At 33.8% G+C, this 22,569-nt stretch overlaps 1 protein-coding gene across 1 annotated transcript in view; it reads left to right on the plus strand.

The window, feature by feature from the left end:
• Positions 1 to 21,054, plus strand: part of LOC121430599 (ZP domain-containing protein-like) — a 49,423-nt gene extending 28,369 nt beyond the window's left edge. Inside the window, exons 6-9 of the mRNA XM_041627917.1 lie at positions 6,352 to 6,749; positions 14,951 to 15,053; positions 18,547 to 18,721; positions 20,748 to 21,054. Of these exons, the coding sequence (XP_041483851.1) occupies positions 6,352 to 6,749; positions 14,951 to 15,053; positions 18,547 to 18,721; positions 20,748 to 20,902 (831 nt within the window). The 3' untranslated portion in view covers positions 20,903 to 21,054. The remainder of the gene's footprint in view (positions 1 to 6,351; positions 6,750 to 14,950; positions 15,054 to 18,546; positions 18,722 to 20,747) is intronic.
• Positions 21,055 to 22,569: the final 1,515 nt, after the last annotated feature.

Genomic DNA, 22,569 nt, shown 5'->3' on the forward strand with positions numbered 1-22,569 from the left:
TGTCATAACAATAGAAGTTTTTTTTTAAGATCCACTGCAAAACACCTTTTCAATCTATTCTCTAGCTAGTCTTATTTATCATTTTGAAAAGATTTTATAATAAACAAGAAGCTGTGTGCGCTCTGAACGCCTAGCTTAGCCGGGTAATATAGGAGCGCCTTGAGCACCTTACAAGGTGGATATGTGCACAATATAAATACCCCCCCCCCCTGTATTAACAATCATTACTCCAAATCAATTTTTATTTTTATGAGGGGAGGGAGGGTTGTTGCACCCACAAATGTAATAACGCCCACAAATGTTATAACACTTTACCAACAAATGTAATAAATTTGAAGGGATTTTTGGCAAATCCGTTCTGAACTAAAATCCTATAAAAATGCGTTCATATAGCACAAAAGTGCAAAGTCTCTTTTCCTGACCCGGTTAATTGACAAATTATAATATAAGTCCAAAGTCTGTTTTCCAGACCCGGTTGTTACAAAAATGATAATATAAGTCCGAAGTCTTTTCTCCAGACCCGGTTGTTTAAATAATTATGATATATGTCCAAAGTCTTTTTACAGACCCGGTTGTTTCAAAAATTATAATATATATGCAAAGTCTTTATTCGCTACCTGATTGTCTAAAAAATAATAATATGAGCCCAAAGTCTTTTTTCCAGACCCGGTTGTTTATAAAATCATAATATTAGTCCAAAGTCTTTATTCCAGACCTGGTTGTTTTGAAAAATTATAATATGAATCCAAAGTCTTTTTTCCAGACCCTGTTGTCTCAAAAATTATAACATAAGTCCGAAGTCTTTTCTCCAGACCCGGTTGTTTCAAAAATTATAATATAAATCCAAAGCCTTTTTTCCAGACACGGTTGTTTAAAAAAAATATTAGTACAAAGTCTTTATTCCAGACCCAGTTGTTTCAAAAATTATAATATAAGTCCAAAGTCTTTTTTCCTGACCCAGTTGTTCCAAGAATTATAATATAAGTCTGAAGTTTTTTTCTCCAGACCCGGTTGTTTAAAACATTATAGTATAAATCCAAAGTCTTTATTGCAATCCAGGTTGTTTAAAAAATAAAAAGATAAGTCCAAAGTCTTTTTTACAGACCTGGTGGTTTAAAAAATAATATTATGAATCCAAAGTCTTTATATCAGACCCGGTTGTTAAAAAATCATAATATAAATCCAAAGTCTTTATTCCAGACCCAGTTGTTTAAAAAAAAAATAATATACTTCTAAATTTTTTTTTTCCAGACCCGGTTGTTTCAAAAATTATGATATAAATCAAAAGTCTTTATTTCAGACCCGGTTGTTTAAGAATTTATAATGTAAATTCAAAGTCTTTATTCCAGACCCGATTGCTTAAGAAATAATAATAGAGTCCAAAGTCTTTTCTCCAGACCCGTTTGTTTAAAACTGGTGGAATCAATGTCTTTGTTGTTGTTTTAAATTATACGGAACGTATCGTGAATATATGCGGTATGAGTAAATTGAGAATCAAGCATAGTCTTTTCTCCAGACCTGGTTATTTAGAACTGAAAACTAAAACCCTATAGTAATGCCTTCACATAGCACAAAAATCCAAAGTCTTTTTTCCAGACCTGGCAGTTTCAAAAATTGTAATATAAGTCCAAAGTCTTATTTCCAGTCCCGGTTATTTCAAAAATTATAATATAAGTCCAAACTAAGAACCATAATGATATTCCAGTGGAAACAAAAGAAAATCAAGCTTAGCCTTTTTCTCCGAACCCGGGTCTTCAAAAATTGTAAATAGCAATACAACAACAACAAAAACCGTGTTAAGACCCCATAATCTTATTAATGATGGATAACATGGGCATATAGCGTAGTCTTTCAGCCAGACCCAGTCATTTGTTATTCAAAATAAGGCTAATAGTAAAAATATAAATAACTCAAAATCTAAGACCAAGCAATCCTTGAACCTAAGAAACTGTTTTTAAAAAGAGGTTTAGAACGTTGTCTTTATTCCAGACCTAATCATTACAAAAATTACGAAAAAAAAATCTTCTAACGTAAGACCCTATCATATTCTTTTGGAATAACATGAGTTGTAAAACGTAGTCTTTCCTCCAGACCAGGTTATCTAAGAAATGAATTTAAAAAGAAAATCAAATCTAAAACCAACTTTCAAAAGTTACACCCAGTAAAAATATATGTCTGTACCCCACACCCAGATTTTTTTTTATAACAGTACTAAGACCCCTACAAAACATTGTAATTATGCATGGCTAAAGCAAACGTCCATTCTCCAGACTTGGTTATTATTTAAAAAGAATAATTTTTACATATATTCCAAAACGAATACCAAATAATCTAATTACCGTGGAATAACATGGAGATCGATTGTAGACTTTCCTCCAGACACAATTATTTCATGAATAAAAAACAATAAAACCCAACCCCCAACAAAGAATCTAAGAACCAACAATCCTTTAAATAAAGACCAAGTAGAAAAGCACATGTTTAGAGCGTTGTCTTTTTTCCAGACCCAGTCATTTAGAAATTTATTTAAACAATCTTAAAAACATAAGACTGTCATATTCTTATTCCTGTTGAATAACATTATTATTATGTTTAGACCTTCGTCTAGACCCAGCTATTTATAAGATAAACAAATATTGAAAAAATATCAAAGCTAAGACCAATCTTTAAAATTAATCAAGTTAAAATGCTTGGGTTTAGAGAGTTGTCTTTACCCCACATCCGGTTCTCTTAAAAATACAAATTAAGCAAAAGATTAATATTAAAACTTAGACACCAGCATCTCCCAAACTATAAAAACCCTTTGATAAGGTATACCACAAAACGACAAATTAATAAAAGGCGTTAATATTCAGATCTGAATGGTACGTGCCTTAAAAACCCAAAATAACAACAACAACGTTATTCTACATCAATGATGTTGTGGCGTCTTTGTTAGTCTTGTTTGTCTGTTTTTATCGTTTCTGATAATTTCCTATTTTGAAATAACTGGGTCTAGAGCAAAGACTACACCATATTTTAAGACGTTTGTCCCCTGGAAAGATTACAACTCAAGATGTCGATGGACCTGAATTCACCGACGGGACAGCCTAACTCCGTAACTATGGTTCGGGTGTGGGAGGGGGCTCTTCTCTTTTTGCCTGTCTCTCTTCAGTCATTTCAAATCAGTTTTTTCCTATCTTATCACTTCTTGATCACATAAATCCTCTCTCTCTCTCTTTACTTTACGGGTCTGTATAACCCCAGAAAATATATCTTAGGCCACTGAGATTATTGGAATTGTAACTAATAAAAAAAAGCTGAATATATTACAAATGGTGCTTGGTACACTGAAATTTTAAAGTACCGAAGAACTTGTTAAAACGTTATCCCCTCTTGTTAAAATGATTTTATTTTTGTATAATATCTCATAGATCGTCCTACTTATCAACCTTATCTTTTACGGGTAGTGATCCCCATACCGTGTGCTGATATCTTAGTCCTCAGTTTTTTGTTTTATATGTATTTAAAGGTTTTGTTTTGCTTTTTTTCTTAAAAAAGGAATGAATATACAAGAATTAATAATAATAAAAAAGAAGTAATAAAAATAATACTAAATAAATTTGTTGCCCTACTTCTCATACAGTGGGTGGCAAAAATAGTCAATCATGACTTATTGCCAAATAAAAACATGGAATGGAATGATTTTCCCCTCTTGTGAGAATGTTTTTCTTTGATATAATATTTCATAGATTGTAGATCAACAACTTTATCGTTTTCGCAATTAATCCCCCTATTTTCTACTGATATCTTATTTCTCAGTTTTTTTTCTTATTTATTTTATGTTTTGTTATTTAGGTTTTTTGCATAGAAAAAAGAAGGAATATACAAGAAATTATTTTTTTTCAAATGGTTGCAGGGTCTTTGTTTTGTTGTTGTTATTGTTGTGTTTTTAATGATTTTTATAACTGGGTCTGACAGAAAGACTACGCTATATTTCCCTGTTATTCAACATAAATAGGATCGTGGGTCTTTGTTTTTTATAAATATATTAATTTTTTGAAATAACCAGGTCTGGGAAAAAAGACTTTGGACTTACATTATAATTTTTGAATTAACCGGGTCTGGAAATTTTTTTCTGGATTTTTGTGCTATTCAAACGCATTATTATAAAGTTTCAGCCTTTAGTAACCGGGTCTGGAGCAAAGACTATGCTTGATTCTCAATTAACTATTAGCGTCTGGAGAAAAGACTAAGCTCGATTCTCAGTTGGTTAAAGGAATTATATCATAATTCTTTTACCAACCTGGTCTGGAAAAAAAGACTTTGGATTGATATTATCATTTCTAAAACAATTGGGTCTGGGCTCATAGTATTATTCTTTAAACAAATGGGTCTGGAAAAAAACTTTGGATTAATATTATAATTTTTTAAACAACCGGGTCTGGAGAAAAGACTTTGGACTTATATTATCATTTTTTAAACAACCAGAATAAAGACTTCGGATTAATATTATAATTTTTGAAACAATCGTGTCTGAAGAAAAGACTTTGGACTATATTATCATTTTTGAAACAATCGGGTTTGGAATAAAGACTTTAGGCTCATATTATTATTTTTTAAACAACCGGGTCTGGAATAAATACTTTGGATTTATATTATAATTTCTAAACAACCGGGTCTGGAGTAAAGACATTGGAATTATATTATAATTTTTTTAACAACCGATGCCTGGAAAAAAGACTTTGGACTTATATCATAATTTTTGAAGCAACCGGGTCTGGAAAAAAGACTTAGGACTTGTATTATTATTTTTGAAACAACCGGGTCTGGAGTAAAGATTTTGGAATTATATTATAATTTTTAACAACCGAGGCCTGGAAAAAAGACTTTGGACTTATACTATAATTTTTTAAACAACCGGGTCTGGAAAAAAGAATTTGGACTTATATCATAATTTTTGAAGCAACCGGGTCTGGAAAAAAGACTTTGGACTTATATTATAATTTTTGAAGCAACCGGGTCGGGAATAAAGACTTTTGACTTGTTTTATTATTTTTGAAACAACCGGGTCTGGAAAATAAAGACTTTGGACTTATAGTATAATTTTTGAAACAACCTGGTCTGGAATAAAGACTTTGGACTTATATTATAATTTTTGAAACAACCGGGTCTGGAGTAAAGACTTTGGACTTATATTATTATTTTTTAAACAACCGGGTCTGGAAAAAAGACTTTGGACTTATATCATAATTTTTGAAGCAACCGGGTCTGGAAAAAAGACTTTGGACTTGTATTATTATTTTTCAAACAACCGGGTCTTGAAAAAAGACTTTGGACTTGTATTATTATTTTTTAAACAACCGGGTCTGAAATAAATACTTTGGATTTATATTATAATTTTTGAAACAACCGGGTCTGGAATAAAGACTTAGGACTTATATCATAATTTTTTAAACAACCGGGTCTGGAAAAAAGACTTTGGACTTATATCATAATTTTTGAAGCAACCGGGTCTTGAAAAAAGACTTTGGACTTGTATTATTATTTTTTAAACAACCGGGTCTGAAATAAATACTTTGGATTTATATTATAATTTTTGAAACAACCGGGTCTGGAATAAAGACTTAGGACTTATATTATAATTTTTGAAGCAACCGGGTCGGGAAAAAAGACTTTGGACTTGTATTATAATATTTTAAACAACCGGATCTGGAATAAAGACTTTGGACTTATATTATAATTTATGTAACAACCGGGTCTGGAATAAAGACTTTGGACTTATATAATTATTTTTTAAACAACCGAGGCCTGGAAAAAAGACTTTGGACTTATATTATAATTTTTGAAACAACCGGGTCTGGAAAAAAGACTTTGGACTTATATCATAATTTTTTAAGCAACCGGGTCTGGAAAAAAGACTTTGGACTTGTATTATTATTTTTTAAACAACCGGGTCTGGAATAAAAACTTTGGACTTATATTATAATTTGTTAATTAACCGGGTCAGGAAAAGAGACTTTGCACTTTTGTGCTATATGAACGCATTACTATAGGATTTTAGTTTAGAACGGATTTGCCAAAAATCCCTTCAAATTTATAACATTTGTGGGTAAAGTCATTATTACATTTGTGGGCGATCAAAAATTATTACATTTGTGGGCGATCAAAAATTATTACATTTGTTGGTAAAGTGCATTATTACATTTGTTGGTGAAGTGTTATTGCATTTGTGGGTAAAGTGTTATTACATTTGTGGGCGTTATTACATTTGTGGGCGATTATAGGGTTGTAATTGTTGTTCTCTTTATTGTTTTTAATAGCAGTATTTTGCATTCCAGGTCTTCCTTTTTCTTCCATTTCGCCACTCAGGAAGATGACACAACCATTACATTCTCGAATACTATCACTTATTACTTGCCTGAGGCTATACCTAATTCTGAAATCACCCGTGAATACCAGAAGCAGCTAGAGGTTTCATGCTGTCTTGACAAGACTTCTCAAGTGGACCAATCGTTCACACCGAAGCTCGGTAAAATAAAGTTTAGCGACAAGGGATCCGGTCACTTCCATCTGGACATCACAAGGTTCACAAACGATTACTTTTATGAGCCAGCACATGACAACGATGAGGTCTCTCAAGACAATCCGCTTTACTTTCAAGTCCAACTTGACTCAGTAGACGAAGTTGGTATGTTTATCGAACGATGCTGGGCGACAGCCGGCGCTGGTCATGATTCTAATCCAAGGCATGACCTGTTCACTGAGAGGTTAGTATACCTTTCTAATGAAGTGCTAATTTAGCACTTACAGTGCTTGTATAGTGCCTGCACTACGAGTGCTGACTTTCTAGTTCAAATTTAAATTAGAAAATCAGCAATCGTAATGCAGTCACTTTACAAGCACTGTAAGTGCTAAATTAGCACTTCATTTTTCTACAGTGTACTCTGAGCCCGGGGGGGGGGGGCACTTTCATTCACGAGTGGATACCATGCGCGACCATGGGGTCTCGAAAAGCACCCTAAACACGTAATTTCCATATTCTGAAAATGGACCCCTTAACAAGTATTGGCGTGTGAAAACCTACCCTTAACAAGTAGTGGAAACAAAACGATACTCTTGGAAAATATTCCCTGAAATGAACCCCTAAACAAGTAAAGAAATGTTTTATTGTTACGGGTCCTTCGGTCGTCGGCTTTACCTTATTTGGTTTAGTACGACCCCACCTTCTTAACCTCGCACAAATCGGACTCTAAACACGTAGTGTTGGGGCAAATAGGACATCCTTTATAAACATTTTAATTTTGTTTTATCATCCGCGCAAATCTGACCCTAAACACGTAATTTTTCTAGCGAAATAGATACCCCTTTTTCATTATTTTGTTTGACACTCTTATCACGTTACGTACGTTACGTGCCCTATCGTGAAAAAGACATCCTTTTGACGTGTTTTTTGGGTCGTGCATGGTATCCACTCGTCATTGTAAGTGCCCCCTCCCCCCGGGACTCTGAGAGGTTGTGCTGGTGCGTGTAGGCGCACAATGTGGTACAGCGAAATCTAAATGGAGACGTATCCTGTTATCATATTGATATGCAACAATCATAAAACCGCTAGCACCACTTTGCAATATTTTCGGAAAAATAGAGGAATAAGTTTTTCATATTTCAAGCATGACATTGAGGTAAAAATGGTCAAGGAAATGGTCAAAGGCAGCTCAGGATTTATTCAAGAACAATATCAAACTTCGTTTCTTCGCCGGTAAATGGAGAACAAGTTCTGGAGTTCAATATGCCTTTTCTTCGGTGGAATAGACTTGAATCTATACTTCTGTGGAACAGACAGTGACCTTGATTGTATATGTATATATATTTACTGTATATAATGTTTTTTTTTTCTTTTCTCATTCAACATACGATGATATGTCAACTTCTGAATTTATACTTTTATAACATTTTGACAAAAATCTTCAATGATGTAAACTTCTCCTTTTTTCCCTTCTTTCCATCCTACTCCTTCTATTTCTCTCCCTATTCGTTCCTATATACTTACCTCCTGACTCCTATGCTACGGTTATAAAGGGAATATGTAAATTTTGCTTTAACTCTGGCAGGAGAGACTAGATTGCTCCACTATTTAATTGAACCTATCCCTTTGTCACCTCGTTCACGGCTACACTTATTATACATTAAATGTTTTTATCATGTGTTTTTGTTTGTCTGGGTATCTGCAGCTCTGAATTCCCTAAAAACACATACCATATATTTCTGCTACTTACATATGTTCAATATTATTCGGTAAGGCACATGTATGTCGTATTTATCATGATGTTTATGTACACTGAGATATATACATCCTTACACATCCATGATGAGTTTGTGTAACATTCTTCCTTTTTTAGCATTGGATGATAATGATTTTTATTCAGCTTTCCAAACTTATGTTCATACACCTACTCATGGATCCTGTGGGAATTTTGCCCCAAATGCATTTGATCAGCTAATGGCAGATGATCTTAATACCAACTCATTAAACTTTGATTTTACCCCACATGATGATGAACTATTAATATATAAACAAGATTCAAAATATTACACTGACAATATGTTTTTTGACAAGATTGAAAACAAAATGAATAAATTATGCATATTCCACACAAATATCAGAAGTATGAACAAAAATTTTGAAAAGCTGAATATATTTTTACAACGAAGTAAACATGAATGTTTTGCCATAGGTATAACAGAAACATGGATGTGTGATTCTTACCGCCCTCTTTATTCTCTACAAGGGTATAATTTGTTCACAAATAACAGGATGGAAAAGAGAGGAGGTGGATTAGCTTTGTATGTTTTGAACAACGTAGAATGCGAGATAAAACATGAATTGAATTTTATGAATCATAATATTGAAACTTTATTTGTAGAGATTTCTATTCCTGGCAAGAGAAATATCATTATTGGAGTAGTGTACAGACCACCACAGTCTAAAACTGCTGATTTCCTTGCCGAAATGCAATCTGTTTTGTCTAACTGCATATTAGTTTCGAAGTCATGTATATTAATGGGTGACTTTAATGCGGATCTTTTGCAACATGAATCTTGTGCGTTTGTTATGGACTTTTTAAATATTATGAACTCGTTCTCCTTATCTCCACTTATAACAAAACCTACAAGAACTACTGAACATTCTAAAACACTAATCGACAACATCTTCTGTAATCTTACTCCCCCTCCTGAAGCGGGAATTATTCTTACAGACTTTTCTGACCACTTTTCAATATTTGCTCTCTTCTCTTTATTAAATGAAAATAGGCAAAATGAGTACTTTTTTCGTAAAATCACTCCAGAAAATACAAATCGATTCAAGAATAGCTTATCCACCGTTATCTGGTCAGAAGTTTTAACCGAAGAGGATGTAAATGAGTCTTATGAAAAATTTATGAATACACTCATGTTGTCATATGAGAATAATTTTCCATTAATCAAACGCACAAATTCAAATTACAAAAGAACTCCTCGCATGCCTTGGGTCAGCTTGTCATTGTTAAAGTCAATAAATAGAAAAAATGGGTTATTCTATAAATATAAATCTAATCCAACGCATAAAAATCGTATGAAATACACGAGGTACAGAAATACGCTTACCAGTTTAATTCGTCATGTAAAGAAAGAGTATTATTGTGCTCAATTTGTTAATTGCAATTCCGATATAAAAGGAACATGGAAAACTATAAAGAAGGTACTTAATCCCAGCTCCTCGAACTCTAGTAATTTATCAAAAATCAAGCATTGTGGAACGATTATTGAAGATAAACAATGTTTTGCCGAAACATTCAACGATTTTTTGTCCTCTGTAGGTTCAAATCTACCACAATCTGTTCCGAATGCACAAAGGTCGTCTCATGATTTTATGCCAGGCTTTAATCCATTTTCAATGTTTATGTTGCCCATCGACGAGAAAGAAATAACTGATATTGTTCATAATTTGAAAAATAAGAAAAGCCCTGGCTTTGATAATCTTACGAACGAACTGATTAAAACCATTATCGGTGAAATCATTGTGCCGTTAAATCATATATTCAACATGTCAATTTTACAAGGGATCGTACCAGATAAAATGACGATTGCGAAGGTGATACCTATCTTTAAGAAAGGAGATCCACTTGAGTGTCATAATTATAGACCAATTTCTCTCCTAACTGCCTTTTCAAAAATTTTAGAAAGACTGGTATATAAACGTACAATAGATTTTTTCATACGCTATGAAATTTTATCTGATAATCAATTTGGATTTCGAGAAAAACACACAACTTCACATGCAATTCTTCATTTTATTAACAAAATTTCATCTGCTATTGACAAACATTGCCATACAATCGGATTATTTTTGGACTTCTCCAAGGCCTTCGATACCATTGATCATAGTATTCTTTTTTATAAACTACATCATTATGGTGTAAGGGGGAAGGCCTTGGAGTGGTTCAAAAGTTATCTTACAAACAGAAAACAATTTGTCTCATTGAATGGAGTAGAATCTAAACGCCAATCAATTACTTGCGGTATTCCTCAAGGGAGTATCCTTGGCCCCCTGATTTATATCATATATGTAAATGATTTTCAATATTCATCTCCACTTTTGTCTTTTATTCTATATGCAGATGATTCTAGTATATTTTTCTCACATAAAAACCCTCAAATGCTCGTAGATATTTTTAAGACCGAGTTGAAAAGTATTTGTAAATCTTGATAAAACAAATTTTATGTTATTTAGTAACTCTCTTACAAGTTTACCTGACAATATTTTATTGAATGATGTCCAGATCAGTAGGGTAAAATCAACTAAGTTCTTGGGACTTTTTATTGATGACAAAATGACCTGGAAAATTCATACAAACCACATTTGCTCAATTTTATCTAGAAATACTGGTATAATGTATAAACTTAAATCAATGTTTCCACTCAATATTATGCAAATGTTATATTCCACTTTATTACTTCCGTATTTAAACTATGGTATTCTTGCCTGGGGAAATTCTAGTAAGCTTCAACTTGATAAAATTTTGGTTATTCAAAAGAGAGCAATTCGTATAATCTCCAATGCCCATATACGGGCTCATACAGGTCCTCTCTTTTTAGAAAAGGGTGTTTTAAGAGTTTCTGATATTTTCCTTCTGCAGTTGGGTTCTTTTATGTTTCAACTGAATAATAATGACTTGCCTCCGGGACTTAATTATATGTTCATAAAAAACAACCAGTTGCATGACTATCCAACACGCCAAGCATTTTCATTTCATCTTCCAAAAACCAGAACAAAATTTGCCCACAATACTATTATTTATTCAGGTCCCAAATATTGGAATTCACTCAATATCGATATAAAAAGATCTGTTAGCTTGACTGCATTTAAAAGAAAATTGAAAACGTCTCTTTTGAGAAAAGATTACTCCTCGTAGAACCCAACTGTAAGCTTTAAATACACAATATATATTTATATATTTGTATTCAATTGCGTATTACTTTTAAGACGGTCAGAGAGTGGATTGGGCACCTGGTAGCCAGGGAAACTCTTTAAAACCACATAGCTCTTCTAAGTTTTGCTTCGGTCCTTTGATACTTTTTCTCTCCTAGCAACTATCAATTTTTTTTTTCTTTTCCTCGTCTGCCAGGTGCTCTATCCCCTCACTATGTCCGTATGTTTACCATTGTAATGAATTACATGTATTCATATTTACAGCTGCAGATACCCTTACAAAGGACCCGTCTACTATTCCACTGGCATACGATCAATTCTGTCAAAATATTTTACGTCATGCTTTAACGACGCAATCATGAACAGCAATATAATAGACGGGTCTTCTTTCCTTCTTTCTTTCTTTTATGTCTTGTTTTGTCCTCCTTGTCTTGTCTAGTAACCTGTGTGCCCCTGTTCTTTGTAACGTTCTCTGTTTTCGTCCTTGTCCAGTTTCTGTAACTTTCTCCGAGCTCAGCTCTATTTTTTCTATAATTATTTGTAGCTATCGATGATTACACATAAATTATTTGATAAGGGCCTATCCACAACAAGCTTTTGCTTTACTTTAGGTCAATCCACTTAGAATCTGCTTTTATATTGTAATTATGCATACTATTTCGGAATGAGTTGTATGTTTTTCTTTGTATTTTGATTGATTTGTGGAAAATAAATGAAATGAAATGAAATGAAATGAAAAACTTTTCAAGCAAAAATAATTATCAAGAGGAAATTAAAATAAATCAACCTACAAAAAAAAGTGATATGAGAGAATTTCGGTGGGCACAAAATGAGCTTTGCCAAATCCGGGTGAGATGGGCAAACTGGTTCATTTATGACAGAATTTTATCCTGTTTTATTGATTTACTGATTTTATTTTTAAAACATGGTACAATATCATTCCATTGTTAATATATTTTTATTTTCTATAATTTGAATCTAGTATTGGCATAATCTTTTAGTTTATCTCTATTTTGCTAGCATCAATTGTTTATACCTATCCCATTTATTAATTCAAAAAGTGCGTAGAATTACCATTTTCTAGTTTAGAATGTCAAAAAATTTGCTCGCGCTTCGCGCTCGCATTATTGAAATTTATACCGTCTTTGTGGGTAACTGTAAGCAGTCCTATAACAGGTCCCTTTTCGATAATGCTAGAACAGTTAATACAAATTTCTGCTCGGGCTTGGCGTTCGCAGTATCCATCTTACATTGCCAGAATATTAATTTAATATTGAAATACATGAAAGTAAAGATATAAAAAAAATCGCTCGCGCTTCGCGCTCGCAATTTTAATTAGGCTTATGAGATTATTTCATGTTATGTTTAAGAAGTGACTGATCGGGGAAAATATAGGACTGGTGAAGATAATTTCGGGCCCCGTCCCTTATTGGCGAAAGTCGGATCCACCCTTGTGACACACACACCGGAAAAAATGGCCGGTGCCCCCCCCCGTAAAAGCAAGGACCCCCAGTTCCCCCCCCCCGGAAAAAAAATCCTAGCTACGCCACTGTGGTAGGGTCTAGTACAATGCAAACGTGTATGAGGGCATATTATCAAGTCATAGGCATACATATTGATGCAGTCAGGGTTATAAAGGATGACCATTACATGTTAGAATTTTCATACATCACATTCTCGCCTTTCCAATTCACCTCCATTTCTGTCCACTTTTATCTCAGTCCCTCCAGGGTCCCATGACACAAAGATTAGCGATGAAAAGAAAATATGAGAAAACACTTTTGATTGGTTACTGGTCAGTATTTTTTTTTTCGCCGAATTCCCGTGTAATATTGATCATGATTGGTCAGTTCATTAAGCAATTGATCGCTATCCCCCTCCCTCCCCCCTCCCCCATGCGGGTCAATGATAAACGTCATCGCGCAAAATACGGTTTCTCATAATAGTCCAGGGAAAAATTGCCGATTTGGGGGTTAATTGCAATGCATTCCCTGAAGTCCCCAAAATGACACACTAAAAGTCCCCAAAATCCCAGTGGTGGAAAGACGTCTGATTTGCATAAATCCAAAAGGCCTCCAAATTTCCAGAAAATTTGAATTTTTGTTCACACTTTTTGACATGAACATTTAATTGCCACAGATAAAATTGGTGTCATATGAAGAGAACTAAGTTTCCTATAATTTGGTACTATTTACAGGGGATAAATAGGTAAACTGGATGAGATTTTGGGTAAAAAAATGTTTTTTTTCCAAAAAAATTGTTTGAGGTCAAACCTTATTTTTCCTGGACTATAATGGGAGGTGGTAATTGACGTGCTGACGCGGAATGTAAGCCATTATTCAACCTGCATAAACAAGTTGGTATGACCCAACCTCAGGCGATAGTTCGTGTTGGATCCACTAAAATTTAGTACCGCTACCCTCCGCTACACCTACCCGAACCCTCGGTCGATAAAAACTCGCTGTCAAAAAACCATTGACAAACCGTGTCACTTTTTAGTAATTTTTTTTTTTTGGGGGGGGTTGTTTACTCATCACGCTTCTGCTACATAATTATAGAGTATTTTTTTTATATATTGTTCGCGCACAATCACAAAAAATCAGGTTCAGCAACAGTTACAGCATATAATAAACTGTTATAATAAACTGTTATGCCAGCATAGGTAGCTCATCTAATTTTTGTCTAAAGGAGAGCAGCAATAGACATTCTACTTTGATGGATGAATAGGCTCAGTCCTACAACATCGTTGGAGTAAACTAAACTAAACTAAACTATAGAAATCAGGTTTGTTTCTGTTGTCTTTTGTTCTGTTATTTTTTAGCGGGAGTTAATTTGTGATTTTGATTATGGATAAAAAAATTATCAATCCAACTTTTTACTTGATGATTTGTAAAAAAAAGATATATGTATAATGTATATATATAATAATGCTTTTCTTTGATCGTAATTCTTTTCGTTTGAATTTGGAATCAAAACTAACTGCAACTTAGTCATAACATAACTAAGAAAACTCTTGGCGCCCCCCCCCCTTCCATCTTGGTCATTGACCCCTGTTACGCCCCTGCATTTAACTTTCATTATGATGGTATAGATATAAATTTCAAATTGTTTCTAAGTCATTATGTTAAACAGCTGTTGTTGCTGATGATCTTTTATCCTGAAGGAAAAATAAGTGAATAAATGAATGAATAATATTTCATTCAATATATAACTTTCATTATAATGGTATATATATATATATATATATATTTCAGATTGTTTTTTTAAGTCATTATCATGTTAAACAGATGTTGTTGCAGATGACGTTTTACCCTGAAGGAAAAATAAGTGAATAAATGAATACATAATAATTTTATTCAATATATTTAACTTTCATTATAATGGCATATATATATTTCAGATTGTTATTTTTAAGTCATTATCATGTTAAACACCTGATGCTGCTGATTATGTTTTACCCTGAAGGAAAAATAAGTGAATAAATAATATTTTACTCAATAGGTGCACTTTTGATGATGACACGGTTCAAGTCTCTTTTCCAGGCAACGGACATCTAGAAAACTTTTGGTTTAACTCATTTGCCTTTGTTGGAGATCATGACATGGTAATTCAAGTTTTATAGAGGATATTTTTTATGTACATTTTTTGAACTACATGAATAAAGGAAAGAAAACACTCTTTTACATATGCGCACCTAGGTATCAATAATGATTAAGATAAAAATAATATAGTAGATAAAATGTCTTGTGAGAAGGTGTTCTAGTCTGCGATGCAAACCAATCAGTGAACGTGCAGTTCCTGATGACTTGTGTATTGAATTTGAAACAGCAAATTTTAAATGTGCCAGTGTTTTACCAATACCCACTTGTTGAGCAATTAGTTTCAAACAAAGTCTGTGCCTGCGGTCTTGTGTGAGTGCCTATTCTTAAACAATGAATTTATTGTTGTCATTATTGCAGCATTAAAATAAAAACAATTAAATACTACACACTCTTGTTAATAACAATTCATTCACGTATATCCATTAGATAATCAAATGCAGAAGTCGTCGTCACTGCTTTCACCCCTCCATCATCCCCTAGTATGTTTTGTACAAAACCCAAGACGGCGACTCGCGACTTTCGACTTACTCTACGCTGTAGGGCGCTCTCCCCAAGCGTTTCATTACGCGCTCCAGTCTTGCACTTTTAGTGTCTTTACGTCTAAAAGGGCTTATACTAATCACTCGAGTCGCGTCGAAATTACTCGGGTTTTGGATTTTTGGCAATTTTCTGGATTTCGATGTGATTTTTTTACGGTGCTTTCAATATGACAAACACGTTGGGAAAATAAAATGAAATTGAAATTTGAGTTTCGTTTTAAGCTGACAGGTGCCTTAAATAAAAGGTACCGGACTACTTTTTTGACATAACAACAAGAAAATCAGCTATTTAGCTCAACCAACTTAAAATAGATCCGGCCTCTACTGTGTCTTATATGAGGACTCCGAGTCGGAACTTGCCATATCTGCCACATCGATATTACATCCCCCTAACCATTCCCATATGCGGACATGCCTGATGCAATGGCCCCAAGGCGGGACACGGCCGCGCGGTCGGACACGACGTGCATCGGCCGGGTAGCATGGAACAAACTAACGCTAGTCGAGCCGAGGTCTAGATCCAACGTCACAGTGCCAGTCAGTCCGCAGCCCTTAGAATATCCATTTCTCATAAAATTGGTCTTATTTTTGTATAGATAAAAGTTTGAAATTTCTGAACAGTCAAATAATATGCACATTAAACGTATGTTGGTGACCGATATAGCTTAGCAAAGATAAATTTTCTCAAGAAATATATGTGAACAAATACAGAATATTTTCGCATAGAAATTACACTTGCGTCAATTGATTTAGTAACCACTATAAAGCGTTGACATTCCCCTTCACGACTTAGCAAAAATCATTAAAAATTTAGCAAAGTCAGAAACAAAAAAAAATACATCGCAAAAATATTGGAGAATTGCCGAAGCTTTATGATTGGTCAACAGTGGTGCACAGACTTCTTACGTATTGTAATTATATCATTAAAGACCCGGAACTTGGCAAGAAACGGGCTGTGGTGATTGCCGTTACCGCATCGCTTTGGTGCGTGTAACTACCCTAGTTCGAATCCACTATTTTTTCGGGAGGTAATTTTTTTTTCTTTTTCTTTAAATCCTATTCCTTGCCCGTTCCAGACGCAACTTTATTCTCTGTTTATTTTCATGTGAAATTCTATTCAAGCCTGTATTTATTTTACATCTTCTTAATTTATCACTTTGATTTTCAAGTTCATGATAATAATAATATAATAATGGGTATTTAGAGGCGCTGAAAACAAAAAGTACCATAGCGCGTACAAAGTAGGAATAACAATTTAACATTTGCATATATACTACAATATTCAAGATAAGAAGGGAAATCAATTATTAAGGAAAAAGGTATGTCTAAAGGGAAGATTTGAAGCCAAGAAACTGGAAGCATTTCTTATTGAAAGAGGGATAGCATTCTAAGTCTTGGCAGCTGCTACAGCAAACCGTTTTTCGGCACAGGAGAGTTTTGACAAGGGAATGCAAAGTCTGCATGTGTCAGTGATTGAACGAAGATTACGAGAGGGTGTGTATGATTTGATGGTATTATTAAGATATTCAGGTGCTAATTGATTTAGAGTTTTGTATACATATAAACAGACTTTAAACTGAATACGTTGGAATAGAGGTAGCCAGTGGAGTTCCTTAAGTAGGGATGTAGTATGAGTTCGGGATCCAAAAGCCAAAAATAAAACGAGCGGCACGATTCTGTATAACCAAGTTTTCTTCTATCTCTAGCTGACAAAACAGTATATAAACTATTTTAGTAATCTAACCGAGAAAGAATAAGTGCTCGCACAGCATGGTGATATGTCTTAAGATCAATGAAGTCCATGTTAACACTTATTTTGGCAGGGGTGGGAGAGAATTTCCTATAAATTCAAATTAATTTTTTTGGTGAGGTGGACTTTTCCTTAATCTTTACATGGAATGTAAAGAATGCATAACAATATTTATTCAAAAATAAAATTGTCTAAAAATATGCCAATCCTCAATTAGAAATTTCAACAAAAACTTTGATTCAAATTAAAAAGAAATACTATTTTGACATTGAGAAATTTTGCCTAATAAAACGATTACATGCCAATCTTGATTATGTGTAAATTACAGAACCGATTATGTCACACATACTCTAATTTCTTTCATATTTTGTTATTTGGTACATGCACATGACATGTTTATTGTGTATTTTAGTTTCCTCATCATTTTGTTAAACAAAATCAATTCCTCCAATAACATTTGGAGTTGCCATAAATGTAACCAATTCTGATTCGATGAAGAGTTTCTCTGTCATGAAATCTGAAAAATATTGATATAATGAAAGGCAACAAAAATTAAAAGGGAACGAGAAGTGAGTGACAAAATCAAGTCTAATTTACAAACTCATAGTTTGTGCATATAACTGTTTTGTGTAAAAAAAATAGGGATGGGGTATTACTTTATATATTCGAATATTTCTTTTTTATATGGACTTGACTTTAAACTTATCCGCTTCCCCTCCCACCCCTGCCGAAATATGTGTTAAGATGAACTTGAAAATCAAAGTAATAAATTTGTAAGATTTTATAAAACATGCTTCAATATAATTTTACATGAAAAAGAAAATAAAGCTGTGTTGTAAACGGGAAGGATGTGTTTTCAAGAAAAAGAAAGGAAAAAAATACCCCCCCTCAATGAAAAAAAATAGAATAGGGGGTTCGAACCAGGCTCCTTACACGCATCAAAACGATCTATTCTAAGTTTGTTGAGCCACGTGGCTGAATTGCTTGTTTGTTATGTTAAACAGTAGTCCAGTATATCTTATTCAAGGCACTTGCCGGCTTAAAACGAAACTCGAATTCAGCGTGTTTTTCAAATTGAAAAGTGCCAAAAATCCAAAACCCGAGTGATTTCGCATGCGACCCAACTGATTTCGATCGCGCACGCGACCCGAGTGATTAGTATAATCTCTTTCAAGTCACTGTAGAGTCATTTTTTTTTCTTCAAAGGTATATATTCACTGTGAAGTGATGGTGTGTGAGACTAAGGAGGCCGGTCTCAAACGAAAATGCCCTGGTGATTCCTCAGATCGCAAACGTCGATCTTCTTCTTTCCTTTCCACTCAAACGATCAGCAGTGCTCCGATCCGCGTTCGCCGCTCAACCAACGATATGGCTACTAATGGTAAGAAAACAATGACGCGGGGGGGATAATACAAGTTATAGCCACTTTCGGATGTGGGATGGGGCGTGTACGACCCATACCCCGCCCCTTCATCCCAATCATGTTTCTCAAGAAATATATTGCATTTTAACATTAAGGAAATCATTGATCGCGTTGTTTAGGTCATGCGAGAGTATATTTAAATATACAGGTTTCAGTTAAACCGTGACAGACCATTTTCCCTACCTGACGAATGGGATGTTTTCGTGAATGAAAAGAATTCAACCTCAAAAATACACTTAATGACAAACTAACATCTAGAAGTGCTCTAGGATTTTCTGAATTATTTTTACATTGGCGTATAGGTAATTTTATAAGCTTCCATCTGGTGAATATTACGGACGTATGCTATGTCATTTTCCAGTAAGAGCTGCCAGAAGGTAAAATTATCACTTTTTAAAAGTCACAAGCCTTATATCATGCCATTGATTGCATTTTATCGTAACAAATACCACATTCTCATCATGAAAAACTGTTCAGAAGGCTTGTAAAAGGTACTTTCTAAAAGGCGTTACAAATGTTTGGCTAACTTTCACGACTCCGCATTTTCTAAATTCTTGATTTTCTACTCATTTCTATCGGTGAAAGTCATCTTATATGAAAACATTTATTTTGGGGAAGAATATCTTCTCTGATATTCATCATTTCATTATTCAGTGAACATTTTTTATTATTAATTTATGGACACAATTGGATCCAGAATTTAAAATGGGGAGGAGACCGAGAAATTGGGGAACGGAGCCACCAACATTTTCCAGTTATAGATATAAATGTAGTTCTTGTTCTTTGTTTGTTGTTTTCTGTTTTATTCTGCTGTTTTCTGTTTTATCACTTAGGTGTCCGTCTTCGTAGGCAATTCTACAATAATTATTTTAGAGGTGTCTACACAATAAAGCACTGCTTTTTTTAGTAGATCCCCCATTTTCTCAGAATTTTATTTTATGACGTTTATGACATTTTGCTTACATATATCTATAATACTTTGTTGTGTTTTACTTATAGAAAAATATCATAAATTGTACATTCCTCAAATGATATTGTCTGTATAGGTTACTTGTAATTCTATCGACCAAAAATACTTCATTCTGCTGAAAATGAAATAAATTGAATTGAATTGAAAGAGGGCACTACTAAACCCCTATGATACGTCACGAAAAAAAATGTTCTCTCTGAACCATGGACATACGTTATCGAAAGTTTGTATGGAGTGGTTAAATGTTGGATAGTAAAGCAGTATAATGCACCATAAAATTCAATAAAAACAAACTTCGTATTTAAACAATAAAACAATGACGTTTATGTCTTTTAAAAATTGAAATTTTTAATTTAATACTTGATTTCTCATGCATGACCGAATTGTTCACAAAAGTTGCTTGATAAGTGTAGAAAACCACCTGCCAAATATTTATCCGAATTATTGCGTTCAAATATTACAACATTTTGATATGGGGGAGGGGCTTACTTCCTTTTTGAGCACCGTCCGTTGCACTGAAACGCGTACAAAGTTAACTGCAAGTTGGAAAGTTTTCTGTGAAAAAAATCACCCTAATGACTCCAAGTGGTTTTGGGGTATGGAAATCTCCGTAGCAAAAGAAAAGATCAACATTAAGAAGGAAAATAAAGATTTTTAAATTAAGTCCTTGTCTATGGCAGCTCGGATTTGAACCAGCATCCCTGTCATTCAGTTTAAGTGCCGTTTAATGCACCCCAATGGTAAGTTTCTCGAGCCAGGACGAAGCAAATTATTTTGTGTCCGTGAATCTTCATTAGAACTTGTAATCGGCGAAATAGACCCGACTCTCATGCCGGGAAGAAAAAGTCGAAAGGAAAGAAAAACAAATGACATGAGAAGCATTGGAGAAAAAAATAGCGCACGAAAGTATCAAACAAAAATTGCCTGCACTCTCAACAGCGTAGACGAGAGTTAAGGTTATAGATATTTAATATGAATTGAGTGTGCCGTCTTATTTTCATTTCTATACCATAGATCTGTCTGCCTACAATTCGTTTGGAGTGTTCATCATTGGAATGGTCGCAACCATGGTTGCTATAACAATCCTGATGGGCGTGGTCAAGCTAGTTGGTCGTCCAACCGGCAACAGCTTCAAGCGAGTCCCAACTGCATCCATGGAAGGGATTTAGAAGTGATTAATGACCAGAGTGGAATCAATATTTGGAGTGACGTCGCGCGGATTAGTACGCTACTTTACAGCCTTGTCAAGGATCAAGTATTAATATTTCCAAAGTTCCTTCAATAGAATAAGAAAAGCTCAAACATGTCAAACGCTCCTTAACTAAAACTACAAAAAGAAATGAATGAACAAGTAAAATCCGCTGATGTCATTCTCCTTATATACCACTCTGGCATCACAAAAAACATGAAGATTCTCCATGTTAAGAATATGCTCTTCAGAGAGTCATAATTATGATAGCAATTATCATTCAAATATTTCGATATTTGTGATTTGTTTCAGCATTTCTTCTTATTTTACTACACTGCTGGTGGAGGAATAATTTTAATTTTTGCTTTATGTTTTAACGTATAAGTTTACCGAAGACTAAGTGAGTAGTAAAATCGTTGTAAGAATTTAAATATAATGGTATCATACTACGTGAAGTTTGCAATAATGATAATCAAGATTAGTTGACAGATAAATTGGACAGAAATAACAACAGGAAATAATTATTAGAAAAATTCACAAAAATAGCTGATGTCGTTCTTTTCAAGTACGAATCTGGTATCAATTTGCTCCTACAGGAGGTACAGAAGAACAAATATCACTCAGCCACGTGTCAACTCTAACGATATATGTGATTTAACTAAGTATTTATCTTGTTTTAATTTAATGCTGGTGAAGGAATAATATTTATTTTTTGTTTCATGTTTTAACGTATAAGTTTACCGAAGACTAAGTAAGTAGTAAAATCGTTGTAAGAATTTAAATGTAATGGTATCCTACTACGTGTATGTATAGATTGAAGTTTGCAATAATGATAATCAAGATTAGTTGACAGATAAATTGGACAGAAATAACAACAGGAGATAATAATTAGAAAAATTCACAAAAATAGCTGATGTCGTCCTTTTCAAGTACGAATCTGGTGTCAATTTGCTCCTACAGGAGGTACAGAAGAGCAAATATCACTCAGCCACGTGTCAACTCTAACGATATATGTGATTTAACTAAGTGTTTACTGTGATTTAACTAAGTATTTATCTTGTTTTAATTTAATACTGGTGAAGGAATAATATTTATTTTTTGTTTCATGTATTAACGTATTAGTTTACCGAAGACTAAGTAAGTAGTAAAATCGTTGTAAGAATTTAAATATAATGATATCATACTACGTGTATGTAAAGATTGAAGTTTGCAATAATGATAATCAAGATTAGTTGACAGACAAATTGGACAGAAATAACAGGAAATAATTATTAGAAAAATTCACAAAAATAGCTGATGTCGTTCTTTTCGAATCTTGTATCAACAGAAGACTTAAATATTTTCCTTAATTTATAATTTCCTCCTAAAGGATGTACAGAAGAGCAAATATCACTCAGCCACGTGTCAACCGAGGGCGTCGATTCATTTTTCAGATTTTTTTTGGGGGGGGGCTATATCATGAATCAACGTTCCAAAGGCTCTCGATCACACAACTCATCTACACACACATACACACACAGATATATATATGTGTGTATATATATATATATGTATATATATATGACTCATGACAAAGAGACACATATCTTACCAACAAATTTTAATGCGAGCGCGAAGCGCGGGCTTAAATCTTTTCGTATTCTGACC

Source organism: Lytechinus variegatus, chromosome 17, assembly GCF_018143015.1.
Source record: "Lytechinus variegatus isolate NC3 chromosome 17, Lvar_3.0, whole genome shotgun sequence".
Classification (NCBI taxonomy): Eukaryota; Metazoa; Echinodermata; class Echinoidea; order Temnopleuroida; family Toxopneustidae; genus Lytechinus; species Lytechinus variegatus.